Source organism: Ambystoma mexicanum, chromosome 5q (assembly GCF_040938575.1).
Source record: "Ambystoma mexicanum isolate Mex_15411 chromosome 5q, UKY_AmexF1_1, whole genome shotgun sequence".
Classification (NCBI taxonomy): domain Eukaryota; kingdom Metazoa; phylum Chordata; class Amphibia; order Caudata; family Ambystomatidae; genus Ambystoma; species Ambystoma mexicanum.
In genome coordinates this window covers 992,413,477-992,433,943 of record NC_090933.1, presented here as the reverse complement: position 1 = coordinate 992,433,943, position 20,467 = coordinate 992,413,477, and the positions used below count along the sequence as shown (strand labels likewise).

The following is a 20,467-nucleotide window of genomic DNA, read 5'->3' as shown; positions in this document are numbered from 1 at the left end:
CCTTTGTTTGACAAAGTGAGCTATCCTGTAGGGAAAAATCATTTTTTCCAATCAAGAGCTGGATTAAGCTCTGACATTTTATTTAAACGCTTCTCATTTTGATGCTGACATCCTACTCATTGTATTCAAGTAGTTGTGAGGGCAAGTATAGATTTTGGACACAGACAGATATTTGCTTTGGACTTCCTGACACAGACTATCGTTAGTGTTAGTTAAGTAGGGAAATCCCACCTTAGCATAGGGCAAGTTAGGCCTTTTTCCACCCTTCTTTTTATTTTAAATAAAAGTTCCTGACCCAAATTTTCCTCAGTTGTCTGTGTCTACTTCCTGATGCCTTCACAGTAGCCACGATTTTTATTTGTTGATTTGGAGCGAGATTGAAGCAACACATTCGTCACTTATTCTTCCTGCATCAAATGCTATATTATGTAACTTCATTTTTGCGGTTTGCTTCTTGCAGCACAGAGGAATAGAGTTTCAGGGTAAAGCTAGACTGCTTAATTTAACAATGCGTAAACATTGCTAACGCACGCTTCCTGCAGGCAGTCATCTGTACTCTGCTCCCTTGTTCGCTCTGATCTCCGGTTTCAATGGGGCGCGTTGACTGTTAATGAACGCTTTCACAATTCATACTTCAAGACCCAATGGAGATCACATGCTGATTGCGAATACAGGCTACATTGGAGACTGGACATGGAGAATGATATGTACCTTTGATGCAGGGACACTTCATATCATTGTGTCTATTGTAGTTCTTTAGTACGTTAGGATTGCTTTTCTGGTTTTCCTTAATGGGGAGGGATGGTGATGATTAACATTAATGCAAGCCTTGTGAGATACTGTTTGGTAAATGTTATGAAATGTCCTTGTTATGTCAGGTAGGTTAGTATCGATTTGATGCATAATAAGATGACAGCATGTTTTGCTTGCATTCTGTGCACATCTAGATTTATGCCTTTGCTCTACACACCATGGTATGTGATTTCTTTTTTTGTTGTGGTCTTGTTGGAATTTCTTCTTTCCTCCTTTCCCTTTATCTTGACTATAGTGGATAATATTTTACATATGTTTTTTTAAAGCCTTTGTAGCGGCTAACAGGTGAAGCGACCTGAAGAGAACGGTTCAGTTCCTTTTTTTTGCTTGTGAATATAATTGTAATCTTTTCAATCCTGTACATATCAGGGTTGGTTGTGGAAGTATAACTTTCTATGTTGTCTTTGTTCTTTGATGTCTTTTATCTGTTTCTTGGTTTTTGTAATGGTTTTGGGGTTGCTGTTTCACATTACATTGCTCTAACCATTGCCTTGATTTTTTTCTGTTCTTCGTCTACTCTCTTCTCTCTACGATGAAATAACTTGTCTACTTGATTTAGTATATGGCTAAAACGTTGCATTTTTTGACTTGGAAGGTAAAGGGTATTAAATGCTCAACCAAAAAGAGTATGATTTTCAGGCTCATAAAAATGTTGGCGTTCCTTCATAGGTCTGTGTGCACAGAACATAGCAATGCCTTTCCAAATAAACCTTCTCGGCTAGAGGAAGAATCCAGATTATAATGTTTGGTAAAGGTGTCAGCCGCACAAATATCCCTAATTGGGACACCCCTCTGTAATGCAGAGGAGGTATCCATGCCCCTGGTTGAATGAGCTCCAAGACCCTCCGGAGGATTTTTTCCTGCTAATCTGTAGCATTGAGTTATTCCCGAAATAATCCATCTTGACAAGGTTTGCTTTGAAATTGCCATGCCCAACTTGTGGCCTGTGTAACCTACAAAATGTTGGTCATCGTGTCTTATCTTAGACATCCTGGAGATGTAAAATGTCAGTGCACGGCTTGGATCAAGCCTGTGTAATCTCTCCTCTTCCTTTCCAGGATGAGGAGGAGGATAAAACGAAGATAGAATTATCTTCTGAGTTAAATGGAACTCAGACACAATCTTAGGCAAAAAGGTTGGTTTCACCTTATCCTTATAGAAGATTGTATAAGGAGGCTGATGTAATGGCAACTAAAAGGATGATCTCTAAGGTAAATAACCTGAAAGGACAGGTACGGATAGGCTCAAAAGGAGCACACATTAGAAATCTCAATACTAGGTTGAGGTCACAAATTGCGACTTGGAATCAGACTGGGGGAAATGTATTTGTCAGAGGGGATATCAACTGTATTATGGATACAAGGCTAGATCGATCAGCTGTGTAGATATTCAGGTGGCAATGTGACAAAGGATCTTAAAAGATTAGTTGAACATCTTAATCTAGTGGATGTTTGGCTAGCCAGGTAACTGTGGGTGAAGGAGTACACATTCTATCCACAAGTACATGATCTGTATGCACGTCTGGACCTCACTGGACTTGTTACTTGATGGTGTTGGTGTAGTGGATATCCAAGTGGATATCCAAGAGAGGTGTAGCTCTGACCATGCGAGTGTTGCATTGGGATTAACTGTCCCATAAATTAATTGCAGTGCTTTGAAAGATGAGAACATCTCTGGGGTGTTAAGAGCATTTATTGAGAGGCTTTTTCTTGATAATTCTGATACTGCTAATGCCCCTGTTGTTTGGGACTCTTTTAAGGCCACTATCAGGGGTGAACTTATGAGCCAAATCTCACACCTTACAAAACAGGGTTCGGCAGAGATTTCAACCCTGGAAGTACCTTTCTTAAAACCACAAAAACAATATGCACTCTCAAAAGGTGAGATTGACAGGCTAGAATCTGTTAGACTAAAAGAACGTCTTGAATGTATATTGGAACAGGCAGAGAAAGGCTTGTTATTTACCAAGCAAGCTTTCTGGCAGAGTGGTGAAGTGGGGGGCAAGTTACTTGCTAAGACTCTCAAGGGTAATACAACTCAGTCTGTGGTCACCAACATTGTAAAAGATAATGGGTCATCAGTTTTTACTAGTACTGAAATCAGTGACTGTTTTAAGGATTATTATGAGTCACTGTATACCAAAAACTTAAATCCAATTTAAAGTGACTTGGACATGTTCTTTAGTTGAATTGAGCTACTAACATTGTCAGACAACAACAGTTTAAAGCTGGAAGAACAAATATCAGTAAATGAAGTATTAGCAACTATAAACCAGTTACAGATGGGCAAATCTCCCGGTTCGTATGGATTACCTGTTAAATTGTATCAGACCTTTTCACAGCACTTATCACAGGTCCTATGTGATCTGTACCATTGTATGTTAGACAGGGGAGAATTGTGTCCCACGATGAAAGAGGCTGTGATAACTCTTATTCCCAAACCTGGTAGGGATCACTCCAAATGTGAAAATGATCACCTGATTTCTCTCTTGAATGTGGAATTGAACATTTTTGCAAACGTTTATGCGAACAGACTCTGTCTGGCCATTACGGACGTGATGTATGCATCACAGGCTGGGTTCATAAGTCAGAGGTATGGGTATGATGATATCAGAACGATAATTAATCTATTGGGACATACATTTGACGATGATCACAACGCAGCATTGATCTTTTTGGATGCCGAGAAGGCATTTAATCAGGTTAATTGGTCTTTTTTAGAATTTATGGTGCAAAAAATGGGATTTAGAGATACCTTTATGAAAATGGTACCTTGTTTAGACAATGGAGTGGAAGTGAGAATTTGTGTAAATGGCATGATGTCTGGCACGTTTACTCTGCATAGAGGTACAAGACAAGGCTGCCCATTGTCTCTGTTTTTGTTTAATATTGCTCGTGAACCTTTAATAGTACTTATTAGGCCAACTACAAGTCTTCAAGGATTGAGGATTGGTGCTTTGTACATAAGAGTGTTGGCCTATGCGCTTAACTTAGTTATTGCTCTTTCAAATACACACGATTGTGGTTCTGTTTTAAGAGGCATTTTTGATAAGTGTGGAAATTATCGGGGCATAAGATAAACTGGTCGAAAACAGAGATATTCCCACTTTCAGACAGATGTCTCAAGACATACTTCCTTGATTGGAACTATAAGTGGTCTAAGGACAATGTGAAATATCTGGGAGTCATCCTAGTTCATGATTCAAAAATAATTGTTGAGATTAACATCGATAAGCTGGTGGCTGATATGGAACAGGCTATTGGTCGCTGGGGTAATGCAAAATTGAATATATTGAGTCAAACAAGTGCAATCAAAATGGTGCTGCTTCCAAAAGTGCTCTATATCAATCAGTCGCTACACTTCCCTCTTTCAAAAAAACTGCTGGATAAAATGGACACTGTCCTTAAAGACTTTTTCTGGGGTGATAAGAAAACTAAAAGGATTCCACATTACAATTTAGCTTGTGATGTAACAAAGGGTGGTTCCTGCTACCCAGACTTGAGCAAGTTTCATAAGGGCTTTGTTCTTAAAATATCAGCGTTATACTTTAGTAATGTTGAGTAGACCATGCAACTCAAACAGTTCTACCTTTCAAATTTGCCAGTCTTTACACTATGTCTAGGCTGCCACACACTAATAGATTACTCCCAAAGGTATCGATCATGTGTACAATTCTGTCTAACTGGTTGAAAGAGAATGATCAATGTGTGTGGTTGCGTAAGAGCACCTCCTTGTGGAAATATCCAGCTCTTCAATTGCAGAATAAGATGTTATGTTGTATGAGGAAGGCATTGGGCTAGTCCACCTCTGGTTGCTGAAAGAGGGTGGTGGGCATGCACATAGTAACACACAAGTACACACTGGCAGAGTGTGTCCTAGAAACCAGTCTTGAGGATTCTAGAACTGTCAGCTTCAGGGATGGCAGCTTGAGGCTTGAGCTCGCTCTCCACCTGTGACTGATCCATCTACTATGGCTGAAGCACTGATTCCGGAGACTTCACAATTGCTAAGAGACAGAAAAAAGCACAACAAATTCACTTAAAGAGGAAAGGGATGTCAAGATTTTGGAGATGCTTGCGAAAATGACTTCTTATATTGCTGAGATAAAATGAAAGCGGTTTGCTTCTGAAACAAAAGTGTCAGGAGATGGCTCTTAAAATTGACACCTTGGAAACGCAGACGCACACCTTAGATGAGAAGATTGTGAAGATATCATATTCAATCAGATATCGTATAAAATCAGAGACCTCCAGCTTCAGAATCAGAAACTCAACCTCACGTTATCTCAACAGGAGAATCATTCAAGGAGAAATGTGGAATTCCAGAAAATGCCGAGCAGGGAAATCCAACTGAGTTTATACAAAAGAATCTGTCAAGAATGTTGAATTTGTATCCCAGACACTTTACAGATATTGAAAGAGCACATAGGTTCTTAGACCCAAAACCCCTAGTTGGCCAGAGACCTCATCACTTATTATTGCATTTTTTTTATTTCCAGTCAAGGAGATGGTTTCAAAGAGTACGCAAGAACTAGGGGATTTATCTTGGAGCAGTCACAAAAAAAAAACATACCTGAATCCCCGGCGGGGGACGAAGGCGGCCTCCAGCCATGTGGAGGTTCAAAGCGGGGATCCTCGCTTTATTAATACAAACATACACAAACAGCACTCTGGTACCGGGACGAGGAAGAGGGATGCCGAGTACTAAGACCGTTAGTGAGTAAATGAACATTTTCTGCACCTGCGGCCCAGGAGGCGGTATAAATGTCCTGCTCAGGTGATGCTGAGGAGATTGCATGGGAGATCGCCAGAGAGATTATCAGTGGAACGCTTGCAGGAGAAGGCAGAAGTCGTTGCAGTGGAAGCGGATTGTGATGGGAGCCTTCAGAAGGTCTCTGAGAGCAGAGCTGCTCTGCAGTCTTCCTGGAGTCGGAGGGAATCCAGTATCCATACAACAGAGGTGGTGGAGATCCTGTGACTGAGGTGCTGAGGCGGGAGTCGATGTGGAGTGCAGCACCCGGAGACAGCATACCAGGTGCGTCAAAGGAGCCTGAATGACTCTGCAACGCAGTGGAGAGAACCGCGTGGTTTCGGCAGGGCAGAGCGCAGGCGAATGAGCAAAGAACCGCTTGGGCAGTGCGAATGCTGTTCCAGTTTTGAATTTAAGACTTCTGTCAGTATGAGAAGGAAAAGGCTGAGAAAACTGAATGAAAGGGTTTGTTTGTGAATATCGAATTGTGAATACAAAACTGAAAAGATCAAGAGAGGGCCAAGGAAAAGAGAAGTTTGGAACCTGTGAAAACGCCCGTGAGCAGGGTGCAAATTCCCAGCAGAAGAGTAAACTGGGAATTTGATGATGATGGATTTAAAGTGACTAGAATGAAATGAGATGAAACCTTGTATTTTGAGTACCGAACAGAAAGAAAGCAGTTGATGATGATCCCTACTACAAAAGGTACTGTGAATTGTGTAAACTGAAGAAAGCAAGCATAGGCAAGTGTCATATGAATCTAAAGAACTGTGTATACTGAAAGAATAAGCAGTGGCAAAAGCTTTGTGAACATTTCAAAATATAACAAGTGAATGGTAGCGAACCAAATATTGAGAATATTGAGGATACAAGCAATACCACTGTAAAGCTGAAACAGTGGCAGTGTCACTGTGAAGAAGCAAGTAAGGTGTGTCGGTTGCATGACCTGTAATGGGTGGACCTTGTGGTCCAGAAAGCACACCTAGACCGAATGTGTTGCTTTGGAACATTGAAAGACTTGAAAGCTTGGGGAAGGGAACCCCTTTGTTTGACAAAGTGAGCTATCCTGTAGGAAAAAATCATTTTTTCCAATCAAGAGCTGGATTAAGCTCTGACATTTTATTTAAACGCTTCTCATTTTGATGCTGACATCCTACTCATTGTATTCAAGTAGTTGTGAGGGCAAGTATAGATTTTGGACACAGACAGATATTTGCTTTGGACTTCCTGACACAGACTATCGTTAGTGTTAGTTAAGTAGGGAAATCCCACCTTAGCATAGGGCAAGTTAGGCCTTTTTCCACCCTTCTTTTTATTTTCAATAAAAGTTTCTGGCCCAACTTTTCCTCAGTTGTCTGTGTCTACTTCCTGATGCCTTCACAGTAGCCACGATTTTTATTTGTTGATTTGGAGCGAGATTGAAGCAACACATTCGTCACTTATTCTCCCTGCATCAAATGCTATATTATGTAACTTCATTTTTGCGCTTTGCTTCTTGCAGCACTGAGGAATAGAGTTTCAGGGTAAAGCTAGACTGCTTAATTTAACAATGCGTAAACATTGCTAACGCACGCTTCCTGAAGGCAGTCATCTGTATTCTGCTCCCTTGTTCGCTCTGATCTCCGGTTTCAATGGGGCGCGTTGACTGTTAATGAACGCTTTCACAATTCATACTTCAAGACCCAATGGAGATCACATGCTGATTGCGAATACAGTCTACATTGAAGACTGGACATGGAGAATGATATGTACCTTTGATGCAGGGACACTTCATATCATTGTGTCTATTGTAGTTCTTTAGTACGTTAGGATTGCTTTTCTGGTTTTCCCTAATGGGGAGGGATGGTAATGATTAACATTAATGCAAGCCTTGCGAGATACTGTTTGGTAAATGTTATGAAATGTCCTTGTTATGACAGGTAGGTTAGTATTGATTTGATGCATAATAAGATGACAGCATGTTTTGCTTGCATTCTGTGCACATCTAGATTTATGCCTTTGCTCTACACACCGTGGTACGTGATTTCTTTTTTTTGTTGTGGTCTTGTTGGAATTTTTTCTTTCCTCCTTTCCTTTTATCTTGACTATAGTGGATAATATTTTACATATGTTTTTTTAAAGCCTTTGTAGCAGCTAACAGGTGAAGCGACCTGAAGAGAACGGTTCAGTTCCTTTTTTTGCTTGTGAATATAATTGTAATCTGTTTAATCCTGTACATATCAGGGTTGGTTGTGGAAGTATAACTTTCTATGTTGTCTTTGTTCTTTGATGTCTTTTATCTGTTTCTTGGTTTTTGTAATGGTTTTGGGGTTGCTGTTGCACATTACATTGCTCTAACCATTGCCTTGATTGTTTTCTGTTCTTCGTCTGCTCTCTTCTCTCTACGATGAAATATGTTGTCTACTTGATTTAGTATATGGCTAAAACGTTGCATTTTTTGACTTGGAAGGTAAAGGGTATTAAATGCTCAGCCAAAAAGAGTACGATATTCAGGCTCATAAAAATGTTGGCGTTCCTTCATAGGTCTGTGTGCACAGAACATAGCACTGCCTTTCCAAATAAACCTTCTCGGCTAGAGGAAGAGTCCAGATTATAATGTTTGGTAAAGGTGTGTATGGACGGCCATGTGTCAGCCGCACAAACATCCCTAATTGGGGCACCCCTCTGTAATGCAGAGGAGGTAGCCATGCCCCTTGTTGAATGAGCTCCAAGACCCTCTGGAGGATTTTTTCCTGCTAATCTGTAGCATTCAATTATTCCCAAAATAATCCATCTTGATAAGGTTTGCTTTGAAATTGCCATGCCCAACTTGTGGCCTGTGTAACCTACAAAATGTTGGTCATCGTGTCTTATCTTAGACATCCTGGAGATGTAAAATGTCAGTGCACGGCTTGGATCAAGCCTGTGTAATATCTCCTCTTACATTCCAGGATGAGGAGGAGGATAAAACGAAGATAGAATTATCTTCTGAGTTAAATGGAACTCAGACACAATCTTAGGGAAGAAGGTTGGTTTCACCTTATCCTTATAGAAGATTGTATAAGGAGGCTTGCAGGACAAGGCCTGAAGTTCACTCACCCTTCAGGCTGATGTAATGGCAACTAAAAGGATGGTCTCTAAGGTAAATAACCTGAAAGGACAGGTGTGGATACGCTCAAAAGGAGCACACATTAGAAATCTCAATACTAGGTTGAGGTCACAAATTGCGACTTGGAATCAGACTGGGGGAAATGTATTTGTCAGTACTTTTAAAAATTGTATCACAAGGGGAATCTTGAAGAAAGATATCTCTTCAGAGGAGTGCTTGAAAATGGAGAGCGATGCAAGATACCCTTGATTGTACCAACCTTGAGCCCCAAGTAGGCCAGGTGTAATAATAATGATAACACCATAGGCATGCAAACGGATCTTCATTCTTATCCCTACCCCAGCTGCAGAATGTGTCCAATGGCAGCAGTAAAAGGACTTTGTTGCTGGCCTTCTGGCCAAAAGCAACATCTCATTTACGTCATCCGGGAGGTCTCAATCCTTGTATCTCAACCTCTCAGAAACCATGCATGAAGGTTGAGAGTCTTGACCTCGGGATGTAGAGCCCGACCCTCCTCTCTCTCTCTCTCTCTCTCTCTCTCTCTCTCTCTCTCTCTCTCTCTCTGTATCTCTCTCTCTCTCTCTCTCTCTCTCTTGTTCTCTCTCTCTCTCTCTCTCTCACTCTCTTTCTCTCTAGAGGGGATATCAACTGTATTATGGATACAAGGCTAGATCGGTCAGCTGTGTAGATATTCAGGTGGCAATGTGACAAAGGAGCTTAAAAGATTAGTTGAAAATCTTAATCTAGTGGATGTTTGGAGAGCCAGGTAACTGTGGGTGAAGGAGTACACATTCTATTCATAAGTACATGATCTGTATGCACGTCTGGACCTCATTCCAGACTTGTTACTTAATGGTGTTGGTGTAGTGGATATCCAAGTGGATATCCAAGAGAGGTGTATCTCTGTGTGTTGCATTGGGATTAACGGTCCCATACATTAATTGCAGTGCTTTGAAAGATGAGAACATCTCTGGGGTGTTAAGAGCATTTATTGAGAGGCCTTTTCTTGATAATTCTGATACTGCTTATGCCCTTGTTGTTTGGGACTCTTTTAAGGCCACTATCAGGGGTGAACTTATGAGCCAAATCTCACACCTTACAAAACAGGGTTCGGCAGAGATTTCAACCCTGGAAGTACCTTTGTTAAAACCACAAAAACAATATTCACTCTCAAAAGGTGAGATTGACAGGCTAGAATCGTCTTGAATGTAAATTGGAACAGGCAGAGAAAGGCTTGTTCTTTACCAAGCAAGCTTTCTGGCAGAGTGGTGAAGTGGGGGGCAAGCTACTTGCTAAGACTCTCAAGGGTAATACAACTCAGTCTGTGGTCACCAACATTGTAAAAGATAATGGGTCATCAGTTTTTACTAGTACTGAAATCAGTGACTGTTTTAAGGATTTAAGGATTATTATGAGTCACTGTATACCGAAAACTTAAATCCAATTTAAAGTGACTTGGACATGTTCTTTAGTTGAATTGAGCTACTAACATTGTCAGACAACAACAGTTTAAAGCTGGAAGAACAAATATCAGTAAATTAAGTATTAACAACTATAAACCAGTTACAGATGGGCAAATCTCCAGGTTCGTACTGATTACCTGTTAAATTGTATCAGACCTTTTCACAGCACTTATCACAGGTGCTTTGTGATCAGTACCATTGTATGTTAGAAAGGGGAGAATTCGGTCCCACGATGAAAGAGGCTGTGATAACTCTTATTCCCAAACCTGGTAGGGATCACTTCAAATGTGAAAATGATCACCCGATTTCACTCTAGAATGTGGAATTTAACATTTTTGCAAACGTTTATGCGTACAGACTCTGTCTGGCCATTACGGACGTGATGTATGCATCACAGGCGGGGTTCATAAGTCAGAGGTATGGGTATGATTATAACAGAACGATAATTAATCTATTGGGACATAAATTTGACGATGATCACAATGCAGCCTTGATCTTTTTGGATGCAGAGAAGGCATTTAATCAGGTTAGTTAGGCTTTTTTAGAATTTATGGTGCAAAAAATGGGATTTAGAGATACCTTTATGAAAATGGTACATTGTTTAGACAATGGAGTGGAAGTGAGAATTTGTGTCAATGGCATGATGTCTAGCAGGTTTACTCTGCATAGAGGTACAAGACAAGGCTGCCTATTGTCTCTGTTTTCGTTTATTATTGCTCGTGAACCTTTAATAGTACTTATTAGGCCAACTACAAGTCTTCAAGGATTGAGGATTGGTGCTTTGTACATAAGAGTGTTGGCCTATGCGTTTAACTTAGTTATTGCTCTTTCAAATACACACGATTGTGGTTCTGTTTTAAGAGGCATTTTTGATAAGTGTGGAAATTATCGGGGCATAAGATAAACTGGTCGAAAACAGAGATATTCCCACTTTCAGACAGATGTCTCAAGACAGACTTCCTTGATTGGAACTATAAGTGGTCTAAGGACAATGTGAAATATTTGGGAGTCATCCTAGTTCATGATTCAAAAATAATTGTTGAGATTAACATTGATAAGGTGGTGGCTGATATGGAACAGGCTATTGGTGGCTGGGGTAATGCAAAATTGAATATATGGAGTCAAACAAGTGCAATCAAATGGTGCTGCTTCCAAAAGTGCTCTATATCAAACAGTCGCTACACTTAACTCTTTCAAAAAAACTGCTGGATAAAATGGACACTGTCCTTAAAGACTTTTTGTGGGGTGATAAGAAAACTAAAAGTATTCCACATTACAATTTAGCTTGTGATGTAACAAAGGGTGGTTCTTGCTACCCAGACTTGAGCAAGTTTCATAAGGGCTTTGTTCTTAAAATATCAGCGTTATACTTTAGTAATGTTGAGTAGACCATGCAACTCAAGCAGTTCTACCTTTCAAATTTGCCAGTCTTTACACTATGTCTAGGCTGCCACACACTAATAGATTACTCCCAAAGATATCGATCATGTGTACAATTCTGTCTAACTGGTTGAAAGAGAATGATCAATGTGTGTGGTTGCGTAAGAGCACCTCCTTGTGGAAATATCCAGCTCTCCAATTACAGAATAAGATGTTACGTTGTAAAATATGGATTTCTAAGTGAAGTTTGGTGGTGACTGATCTGTTAGAGGATGATTGTCTGGTTCGCTTTAATGCCTTGTGTGATTTAGTTTAGGCGCAGGTGATCAGAAGTATTTCTCAGTCTTAAGTGATTTATTGTCTGAACGGATTGCTTTAATGGAGGCACCTGTTGAATATGAAATAATAGATGAATGGGATCGATTGCGACAGAAATGGTCCGTTGAATTGGGTTATGAATTGTCTGAAGATCAATGGGAGAAATCGACTTAATTAGCTGTTCTGGGAAAATTGGATCGTAATTTATGCCTAGTATGACAATAAACCCAGAGTAGGCTGTAATGGACACCTGAAAATATGCTCTCATTGGGTCTTCTAGACAATGGGCCTCATTGCAAGTCTGGCGGTAGCCGTGCCGGTAAAACCAGCAGACTGCCGCTGGACTTGCAAGATTTTCCAGAGCCTGGCTTGCAGGATTTACTGGGGCATTACAGCCCTGGCGGTCCGGGAAGTCAGGCGCCAGAAATGGTAAATCTCCATTCCCATTTGAGTCCCATAGGACTCAATGGTAATGGGGAGCATGGAAGCACACACACTGTGTGCAACAGTGCCAGTGCTTCCATGTAAATCTGAGAGCGGGTGCCGTCCCGCCAGCCAGGTGAGCCCTGGCGGGCGGGAGGGCAGCCGGTTGCAGACTCGGAGTGAGCCGGTCCGGTAACAACGGTGCCGGTACGCTTACCGGCACCGTTGTTACCAGACCGGCACACTCGTAATGAGGCCCAATGATTGCTATTTGGGATGTGGGAACGAGGGGGGCATTGGCAAATATGCTATGGGACTGCTCACGGATCGAGGACTTCTGGATGGATGTAGCTTAATAGAATAGATTTAGAGGGTAATGTTACTATTCCAAAACAATCCAGGAAGATTAATAGTATTCTTAGGAGAACATGAATTAGGAATCAATTTTGATACTGAACTTTGGACTGTCAGGGCACTTGTTTTGGCTCATAAGGTTATGGAAAACTCGGAAATAACATCAATTCGATACTTGTCTAAATGATTTGCTTATCCTTTCTCAATATGAGAAAGTAATGTAATAAAGGAGTACAATTCGTGTTTATACAATGATATTTGATCAACATTTAATGAACTGTATGGTTAGCCTTAAATTGTCCTAAGGTCATGGGATGTTATGCTCTTGATGGTAGTGTAGCAGAACACAAGTGTGTGTATTTTCTTTGGTGTTTTTTTGTTTTTGTTTTGTTGTTGTTTGACTAGTATCTGTCTGTCATGTAAAGTTGGATTCACTGAGCTGGACTAGACTGTAACTTATAAATGTTCGAATTGTTTATGCTATAACTAGATGGAATTGATTAGAGTGAATTATTTTTGTAAATTCATCTAGTGGTGGCTGGTTCACTATATTGCTGCATGTTCTTTTTTTTTGTCTTTTATCCAGTATTCATTATATTGGTTGACTTATTGTTGTTGTAACGCTCACCTGATTCCCGCAGAGGCGCCGGTCTTGACTGGGTGAATGCCGTATCTTCAAAGGTGATGTGTAACACACGGTTGGCTCTTTGGGCTGGACCTCTGTGCACTGTATGTCTGACTCAAAGAGTAAGATGTCTGCAGATAGAAAATATGGGATTAATGAACTGGGGTTATTGGGTGCCTCTCTCCTCTTCCCTTTCTCTTCTCCTGTAGAATCCCAAAGGTTAACGCCCTCACCTTAGGTAAGTGAACGCCGAGCTCTCCATCTGCCTCGGGGCAGGGTGCCGTAACCAGTTTCTTCACTGGATAAGGGTGCCGGCCTCTTGACCTCAGAGGACTGCTGTCCGTCGTTAACTGCACGAACGGTAAGTTCTGGGCACTTCAAATGTCTTAAAAGTCTTTTGTAATGATATCTCTTGTTTTGCAGGGTTCCGGCGATGGCGGATGGCGGGCTGATGAGAGTTGAGGATCGAACCCGCGTGAGGAATAGAAGCGCCTGGAAGCACGTAAGTAAGCGCTTGTAGCCTGCTTCACGATGCGCACTAACTGTCCCTTTTATCTTGCAGGTACAAGTTCGGAGCTTTAGAGAAGCTGAAGGGTGCTGGAATACCCACTGGATTCGGCGTGGGAAGGAGTAATGGCACGTGAGTAATAAAGTTGCCCAATGTCTTTAAACGCACCTTCTTTTGTCTTTCAGATGCGGGATGCAGCGCCGAAGGCCTCCGGAGCGTGCGAAGAGCTGGTAAGCTTTTGTCTTTCAGATGCCGGAATGCAGTGCGAAGACCTCCGGAGCATGCGAAGAGTAGGTAAGCCTTTGTCTTTCAGATGCCGGAATGCAGCGTGAGGCGTTGGTGACAGCCGATGGACCAGGTAAGAGATGCGCTGCCACTGAAGACCGTAGTGCTAACCTGTTCTTTCTTTGTCTTTACAGGTGCTGCTGAAGACTGGATTCCAGGATGGTAAGCCTTTGTTCCCTTAGGCCCAGGATCAGAAGCAGAAGACACGATGAGCGTTCTGCTGCAGAGAATGCAGAATAACGCAAAGCAAGATTCATCCATCGGGTGTGGTTTAAATAGCCTCCTGTAGTGCTTAGGTGTCTCCTTCCACAGCCTCGCCTAGGTAAGAAAAGAGTTCCTGCTTTCCAGAAGAGTTCCAGTGTTCTGAACCTAGGGAGTTGCTCCTGCCCCACCCAACAGGAAAAGTAGTCCCAAACAGAAGAGGATCAGGGGCTCAACTGGCAGGTAAGTAAGCAGCATGGTCTGCTGCAGGTAAGTCCACCCAAGCATTATGAGCCCGGCGCTTCCAACGCTGGGACTGGACATCTTTATAAGCCTGGTGCCACTGGCGCCAGGACAGGGTCCAAAAGGTCCCAATTGGGACTGGCTGGCACTCGGAACCGGGGTTATGGGTCTGCTTCCAAGGGAGTCGGGCAAGTCCTGATCCTTTGGAAGCAGAGATCATGACAGCACCCCCCCTCAAGGCCCCTCCTAAACCGGGCTTCTCCGGGGGTTTGGGCTTGTTAGGAAATGTTCAATGAAATCTTTTGATTAGACGAGGGGCGTGGACATATTCTGCAGGTTCCCAGGATCTTTCTTGGGGACCGTAGCCTTTCCAGTCAATCAGGTAAAATAGTTTAGATTTGGAGATCTTGGAATCCAGGATGCTTTTGACTTCAAACTCGAGTTCTCAATCAACTAGAATAGGTTTTGGAGATTTAGTTAGTCGGGTTTGAGGTTGCACGGGTTTTAATAGAGAGACGTGGAAGACCGGATGTATCTTCATGTGAGGGGGCAAGTCCAACTTGACCGCTACCGGATTTACTATGGTAGTGATGGAATAGGGACCAAGGTATCTTGGGTTGAATGTGCGTGGTCCTTTTAGAGGTAGATATTTGGTGGATAACCAGACTTGATCTCCTACTTGATATTGGGGGGCTTCCTTCCGATGTTGGTCTGCTCCTTTCTTGTATTGTTCTTTAGCCCTTTGAAGGTGAGAAACGGCTTCCTTAAAGGCTTGGGTGATTGTAGAATGCAGGTGGTCTACTGCTGGTGTTCCAAGATCTTGGAGTGGATCCAACTCCGAGGTTCGAGGGTGACTACCGTATAAAAGAAAAAACGGGGTCTTCCCAGTTCCCGAGTGGACAGAGTTATTGTAGGCATATTCGGCTATCCAAAGGATATCTTTCCAAGTTTTTTCAGTTTGTTGTAGCATGCAGCGCAAATACTGTTCCAGAGTTTGATTGGTCCTCTCGGTTTGTCTGTCGGTTTGAGGGTGGTGGCTGGTCGAAAGTCTCACATCAATTTGAGCCGACCGAAAGCAACTTCGCCAAAAATGAGAAATAAATTGACTACCTCGATCCGAAATGAGAACTGAAGGAAAACCGTGCAGTCGGACGATGTTTTCGAGAAATTCTCGGGCCAGAGTTGCTGCTGTTGGTAAGCCTTTGAGTGGAATGAAATGCGCCATCTTGGAGAATAGGTCCACGTGTTACTCTTTAACTTTTTACTCTCTGGAAAAATCCCCACATGCAAACTCGTCGGTAAAAACAATACAACAAGGCCTACCTTGTCTTCGTCCAAACATGAAGAATGGATAGATCTACCTGGAACCTGCTTCCGACCCCTTCTAACTCAGGTATCGAAAGGAGACTCACGGGAAACCCTCGTGGGGGAGAAAACCCGGCTGCCGGTAGAGAGCGTTGGGTGCAAAGCTGGTTTCAAACTCTCAAAGATCTTGCGGGATGAAGTCTTCTAATGGTAAGTAAGTCGTTGTCTATGAAGTATCAGGCTCAGGAGAGATCTGGGAATAAACGTATAGAAGTTAGCGAAGGTAATGGTGTCGGACTTCCTATGAGGGTTGGATGAGAATTATAATACCTGCAAGTGGTAGGGACTGGGTGTCGGCAGAGGATTTCTGATCACTGTTTGTAAGAGTGTGTGCCTTTAAAGATGCCTTTAAAGATGGATCCCAGACGGGGTTCCGATAAGGAGCAGGACGGTAAGCTGAAAAACTGGGTTTATGAGTGGAGGCTGAGACACACCGGTGATCGAATGGAGTCGATAATGCAAGCGTGGGTGACAGAGGAGGAGGGGCTTCCGAAGCGAAGCCTCTGATAGCAGTAGCAACGCGTTGTTGTCCAGGAGCCGTGGATTCTTGTAGTGTTTCCGGGATGGGAGGCGGAGCTTCGCTTCCGTCTCCCGTCCTGACAACTAGACCATTGACACCGAGTATAGGCGCCATGTTGGAGGAACACAGCTGCAACTTTGGTTGAAGCCGCCAGCGGTTCCATAATAAACCGCGTCGGAGACCCATCGTAACAGTATGCCCCCTTCCAAGGGAGGAAAAACCCGGTTTACCCGGGCGGAAGCGATAAAAAGCACGAATCAACCGCGGAGCATGAACCGCGGATGCAGGTTCCCAGGAGCGGTCGGCGGGGGTGTAACCCTTCCAGTCCACAAGGTATTGAAGAACCCCTCTATGGTAAAGGGAGTCACAAATCCCCGAAATCTCATACTCCGGACCTGAGTCCGTCATAACAGGAGGGGGAGAACCACACGTAGAGCGGTGGAATTGGTTACGCACATCTGGCTTTAGTTGTGAGACGTGAAAGGTGGGATGAATGCGACTCCAAGACCTAGGGAGCCTCAGTTTGAAGGCTACCGGTCCGAATCTGGCAATGATGGGAAAAGGACCGAAATATTTGGGTGACAGTTTAGAGGGAATGAGTCGCCTGGGGAGAAACTTGCTGGCCAGCCACACATGATCCCCAATGTTGAATTGTGGGGTAGGAGTTCGATGTCTGTCGGCTTGTTTCTTGCTCCTGGTCTGGGCTTCTTGTAGGGCCAGACCTGCTTTGATATGACCCCGGTGAATGGTATCGATCAAAGCGTTTATGCCCGGGAATTTGGTAAGGGTGGAGTCACATGAGGAAAAAATGAAGGATGAAATCCATATGTGCAAAAGAAGGGACTGGTCTTGATGGAGGAATGTGCCGTATTGTTATAGGCAAATTCTGCTAAGGGTAGCAGATCCTTCCAGTTGTCCTGGGCTGACGAGACATAACAGCGAAGGTACCCTTCCAGGGTCTGATTCAGCCTCTCCGTCTGTCCGTTGGTTTGCGGATGAAAGCCGGAGCTTAATGCTCTCGAAATTCCCAATGCCTGACAGATGTGTTTCCAATACCTCGAAGTATACTGTGGTCCTCTATCAGAAATTATAGTTTCTGGGAGGCCGTGAAGAGAGAAAATGCGTTCCAAAAAAACCTGTGCCATAATGGCTGCTGAGGGAATAGTAGGCAAAGGGATAAAATGAGCCATTTTAGTTAAACTGTCCACGGTGACCATGATGGTGCTACACCCCTTAGAAAGAGGTAAGTCCACTATGAAATCAGTAGAGATTATCTGCCAGGGTTTGACTGGTAGTAGAGGTGTCACCAATTCCCCCAAAGGGGAACACCGAGGTGTCTTGGTTTGTAGACAGACAGTGCAGGAAGCGAGATAGTCTTGCACATCAGTGCGTACCGAAGGCCACCAAAAATGTCTCTGAATGAGTTCCAGGGTATTAGTAAACCCTCGATGTCCTGCCGCTTGAGAATCATGGCATAATCGTAACACCTCTTTTTGGAGTTCGGGATCAGGAATGTAGACTTTTTCTCCTTTGAACAGAAGACCCTGACTTCTCGTTAATCCATAAGTCGATAGTAGGGTAGAGTCTAGGATCTCGAGGTCTTTGGATTTATTTTCCAGTCTTTGTAGAAAGAGACGAACTACAGATATGGACATTGTCCTTGGAAACATAGGTTCGGGTTTAAAAGGGACCTTTTCTTGAGGAGTCTTTCTGGATAAAGCATCTGCTTTCAAATTGGCGTTTCCTGGAACAAAAGTAAATTTGATCCGATACGGAGAAAAGAAATAGGCCCATCGGGCCTGCCGAATATTGCAGGTTTGTGTGTACTGTAAAGATCGGAGGTTATGATGGTCAGTCCTGACCTCTATAGGGTGTTGGGCCCCTAGAAGAAGGTGACGCCATTCTTCAAAAGCCCGTTTGATGGCTAGGAGTTCTTTCTCCAACACCGTGTAGTGCAGTTCAGCCGGTGAGAGAGTTTTAGATAAATAAGCCACTGGTCTTTCTATGTTCTGCTCGTCTGGTTGAAGTAAGACGGCCCCTAAGGCATACTGGGATGCGTCGGACTCCACAATGAATCTTCGACTTTGATCTGGTACTTGTAAAATAGGAGCCTGAGTAAAAAGAATCTTGAGTTGTTCAAATGATCTCTGTGTCTCAGCGGCCCAAACAAATGGGATGTCTTTTTTCAGCAGATACGTTAAGGGTTTGGTCATCAAGGAGAAATGAGGGATGAATCTTCTATAAAAGTTGGCGAAACCTAGAAATCATTGAATGTCTTTAATAGATCGAGGAGAGGTCCATTCTGTGATTGCCAATATCTTGTCAGGATCCATTGCAATACCTTGTTGAGCAAGAACGTAGCCTAAGTAAGAAATGGTGGTTTTGTGAAACTCACACTTCTCCAGTTTACAGAACAGATGATTCTGTTGCAGTCGTGTTAACACTTCCTTTACATGTAAAACATGTTCTTTCCAGGTAGAAGAAAAAATCAAGATGTCATCCAGATAAATGATAACATAATGTAAGCTGATGTCTGCAGAAATGTGATCCATAAATCTTTGAAAAACTGCTGGGGCATTCATAAGTCCAAACGGCATGACTCGATACTGATAATGACCAAACGGCGTGCGAAACGCCGTCTTCCATTCATCCCCAGCCTTTATTCGAATTAGGTGGTAGGCTCCTCTTAAGTCAAGCTTGGTGTAAACTTTGGCTCCTTGTACTGCTTCTAATATATCGGGAATGAGAGGCATGGGATATTTGTCCGGGATGGTGATTTTGTTTAAACCCCTAAAGTCGATGCAAGGACGGAGCTCGGTGGTGTCTTTTTTTGGTATAAAAAACAATGAAGCTGCTGCGGGGGAAGTGGACTCGGAAATCAGACCGTTCTTGATATGTGTGTGTAGATATTTTTTTAGTACTTCCTTTTCTTTGGCTGATAGGATATACATTCTCCCGAAAGGGAGTGGACGATCTGGGATGAGGTCTATCGCACAATCGTCTCTCCGGTGAGGGGGAAGTTCTGAAAACTCAGACTGAGAGAAGATAGAACGGAATGAATGATATTCTGCTGGTAGGGAAGAGACTTCATTTACAATAGTATTGGCAATCCCTGCCTCCTGCTCTGGATTTGGTGAAGGGGGTTTCGCTAAAAAGTGACCGTGAACACAATGTTCGGAACCTAAGAAAAGAGTACCCGCCGTCCAGTTGATGTAGGGGTTGTGGACCCTTAACCACGGGATACCTAGAATGACCGGATAATGAGCGGTCTTAATGATGTCTAGCTCAATGTTCTCATGATGTGAGACCACCGTCATCTTTAAGGCTCTTGTGTGATCCTTAATAAGCCCAGATATAAGAGGGCTACCGTCGACGCTTTCCACGGGGATGGCTACGGTCTTAGTAGTACGTGGGATAGCATGTTTCTTAGCCCAAACATCATCAATAAAGTTGCCCGCTGCTCCGCTGTCTATTAAGGCGGGCACGTTAACAAGACACATGTTATCCCAAGCTAATGAAACACTTAAAGTAATCATGGTGTTTCCATCTGCTAGGGTAGAAGGACTGATAGTGTAATTTGGAAGGGGACTAATAGTAGTTAAAGAACCCGAAGCTGTTGTCCCCTTTACGGTCGGGCATTGGCGTTTCCCGGTTTCCTCGGGGGTGCAACCGTACATTCTTTAACAGTATGACTGTTTGATCCACAGTACATACACAATCCTTGTGTCTTTCTCCGTGTACGTTCTGCAGGAGAGAGAGGACCCCTTGCGTTACCTAATTGCATGGGCTCCTCGCTAGTATTCGATTTAAGAGGAGAAAAAAAAGATTCCATATGGTATCTAGGATTCCTTCCTTTTCGCTTTTCTCTGTTCCTTTCCTGGAGTCTATAATCTAACTGCATCACTAGAGCAATAAATTCTGTTGGGAGGTCTCGGAACTCGAGACACTTCGTCTTTTAGTTCTTCCGATAGCCCTCTTCTAAAGAGAGTAATCAGTGCATCGTCTGCCCAAGAGGTGTCGGCGGCCATCCTTTTAAAAGTAGTTATATAGGCTAGGATATCCAGGTTCCCTTGTTTTAAGTCAAGGAGCCTTTCCTGAGAGGCGACAACCACCTCTTGTCTGCTGAACATGC

At 43.0% G+C, this 20,467-nt stretch overlaps 1 protein-coding gene across 1 annotated transcript in view; it reads right to left on the bottom strand.

Annotated features, from left to right (window-relative positions):
• The window catches only part of LOC138498335 (fibrocystin-L-like), a 94,757-nt gene extending 89,333 nt beyond the window's left edge, over positions 1–5,424 (bottom strand). The window contains exon 1 of the mRNA XM_069622134.1: positions 5,386–5,424. Coding sequence (XP_069478235.1) covers positions 5,386–5,424 — 39 coding nt within the window. The remainder of the gene's footprint in view (positions 1–5,385) is intronic.
• Between the last annotated feature and the right edge of the window lie 15,043 nt (positions 5,425–20,467).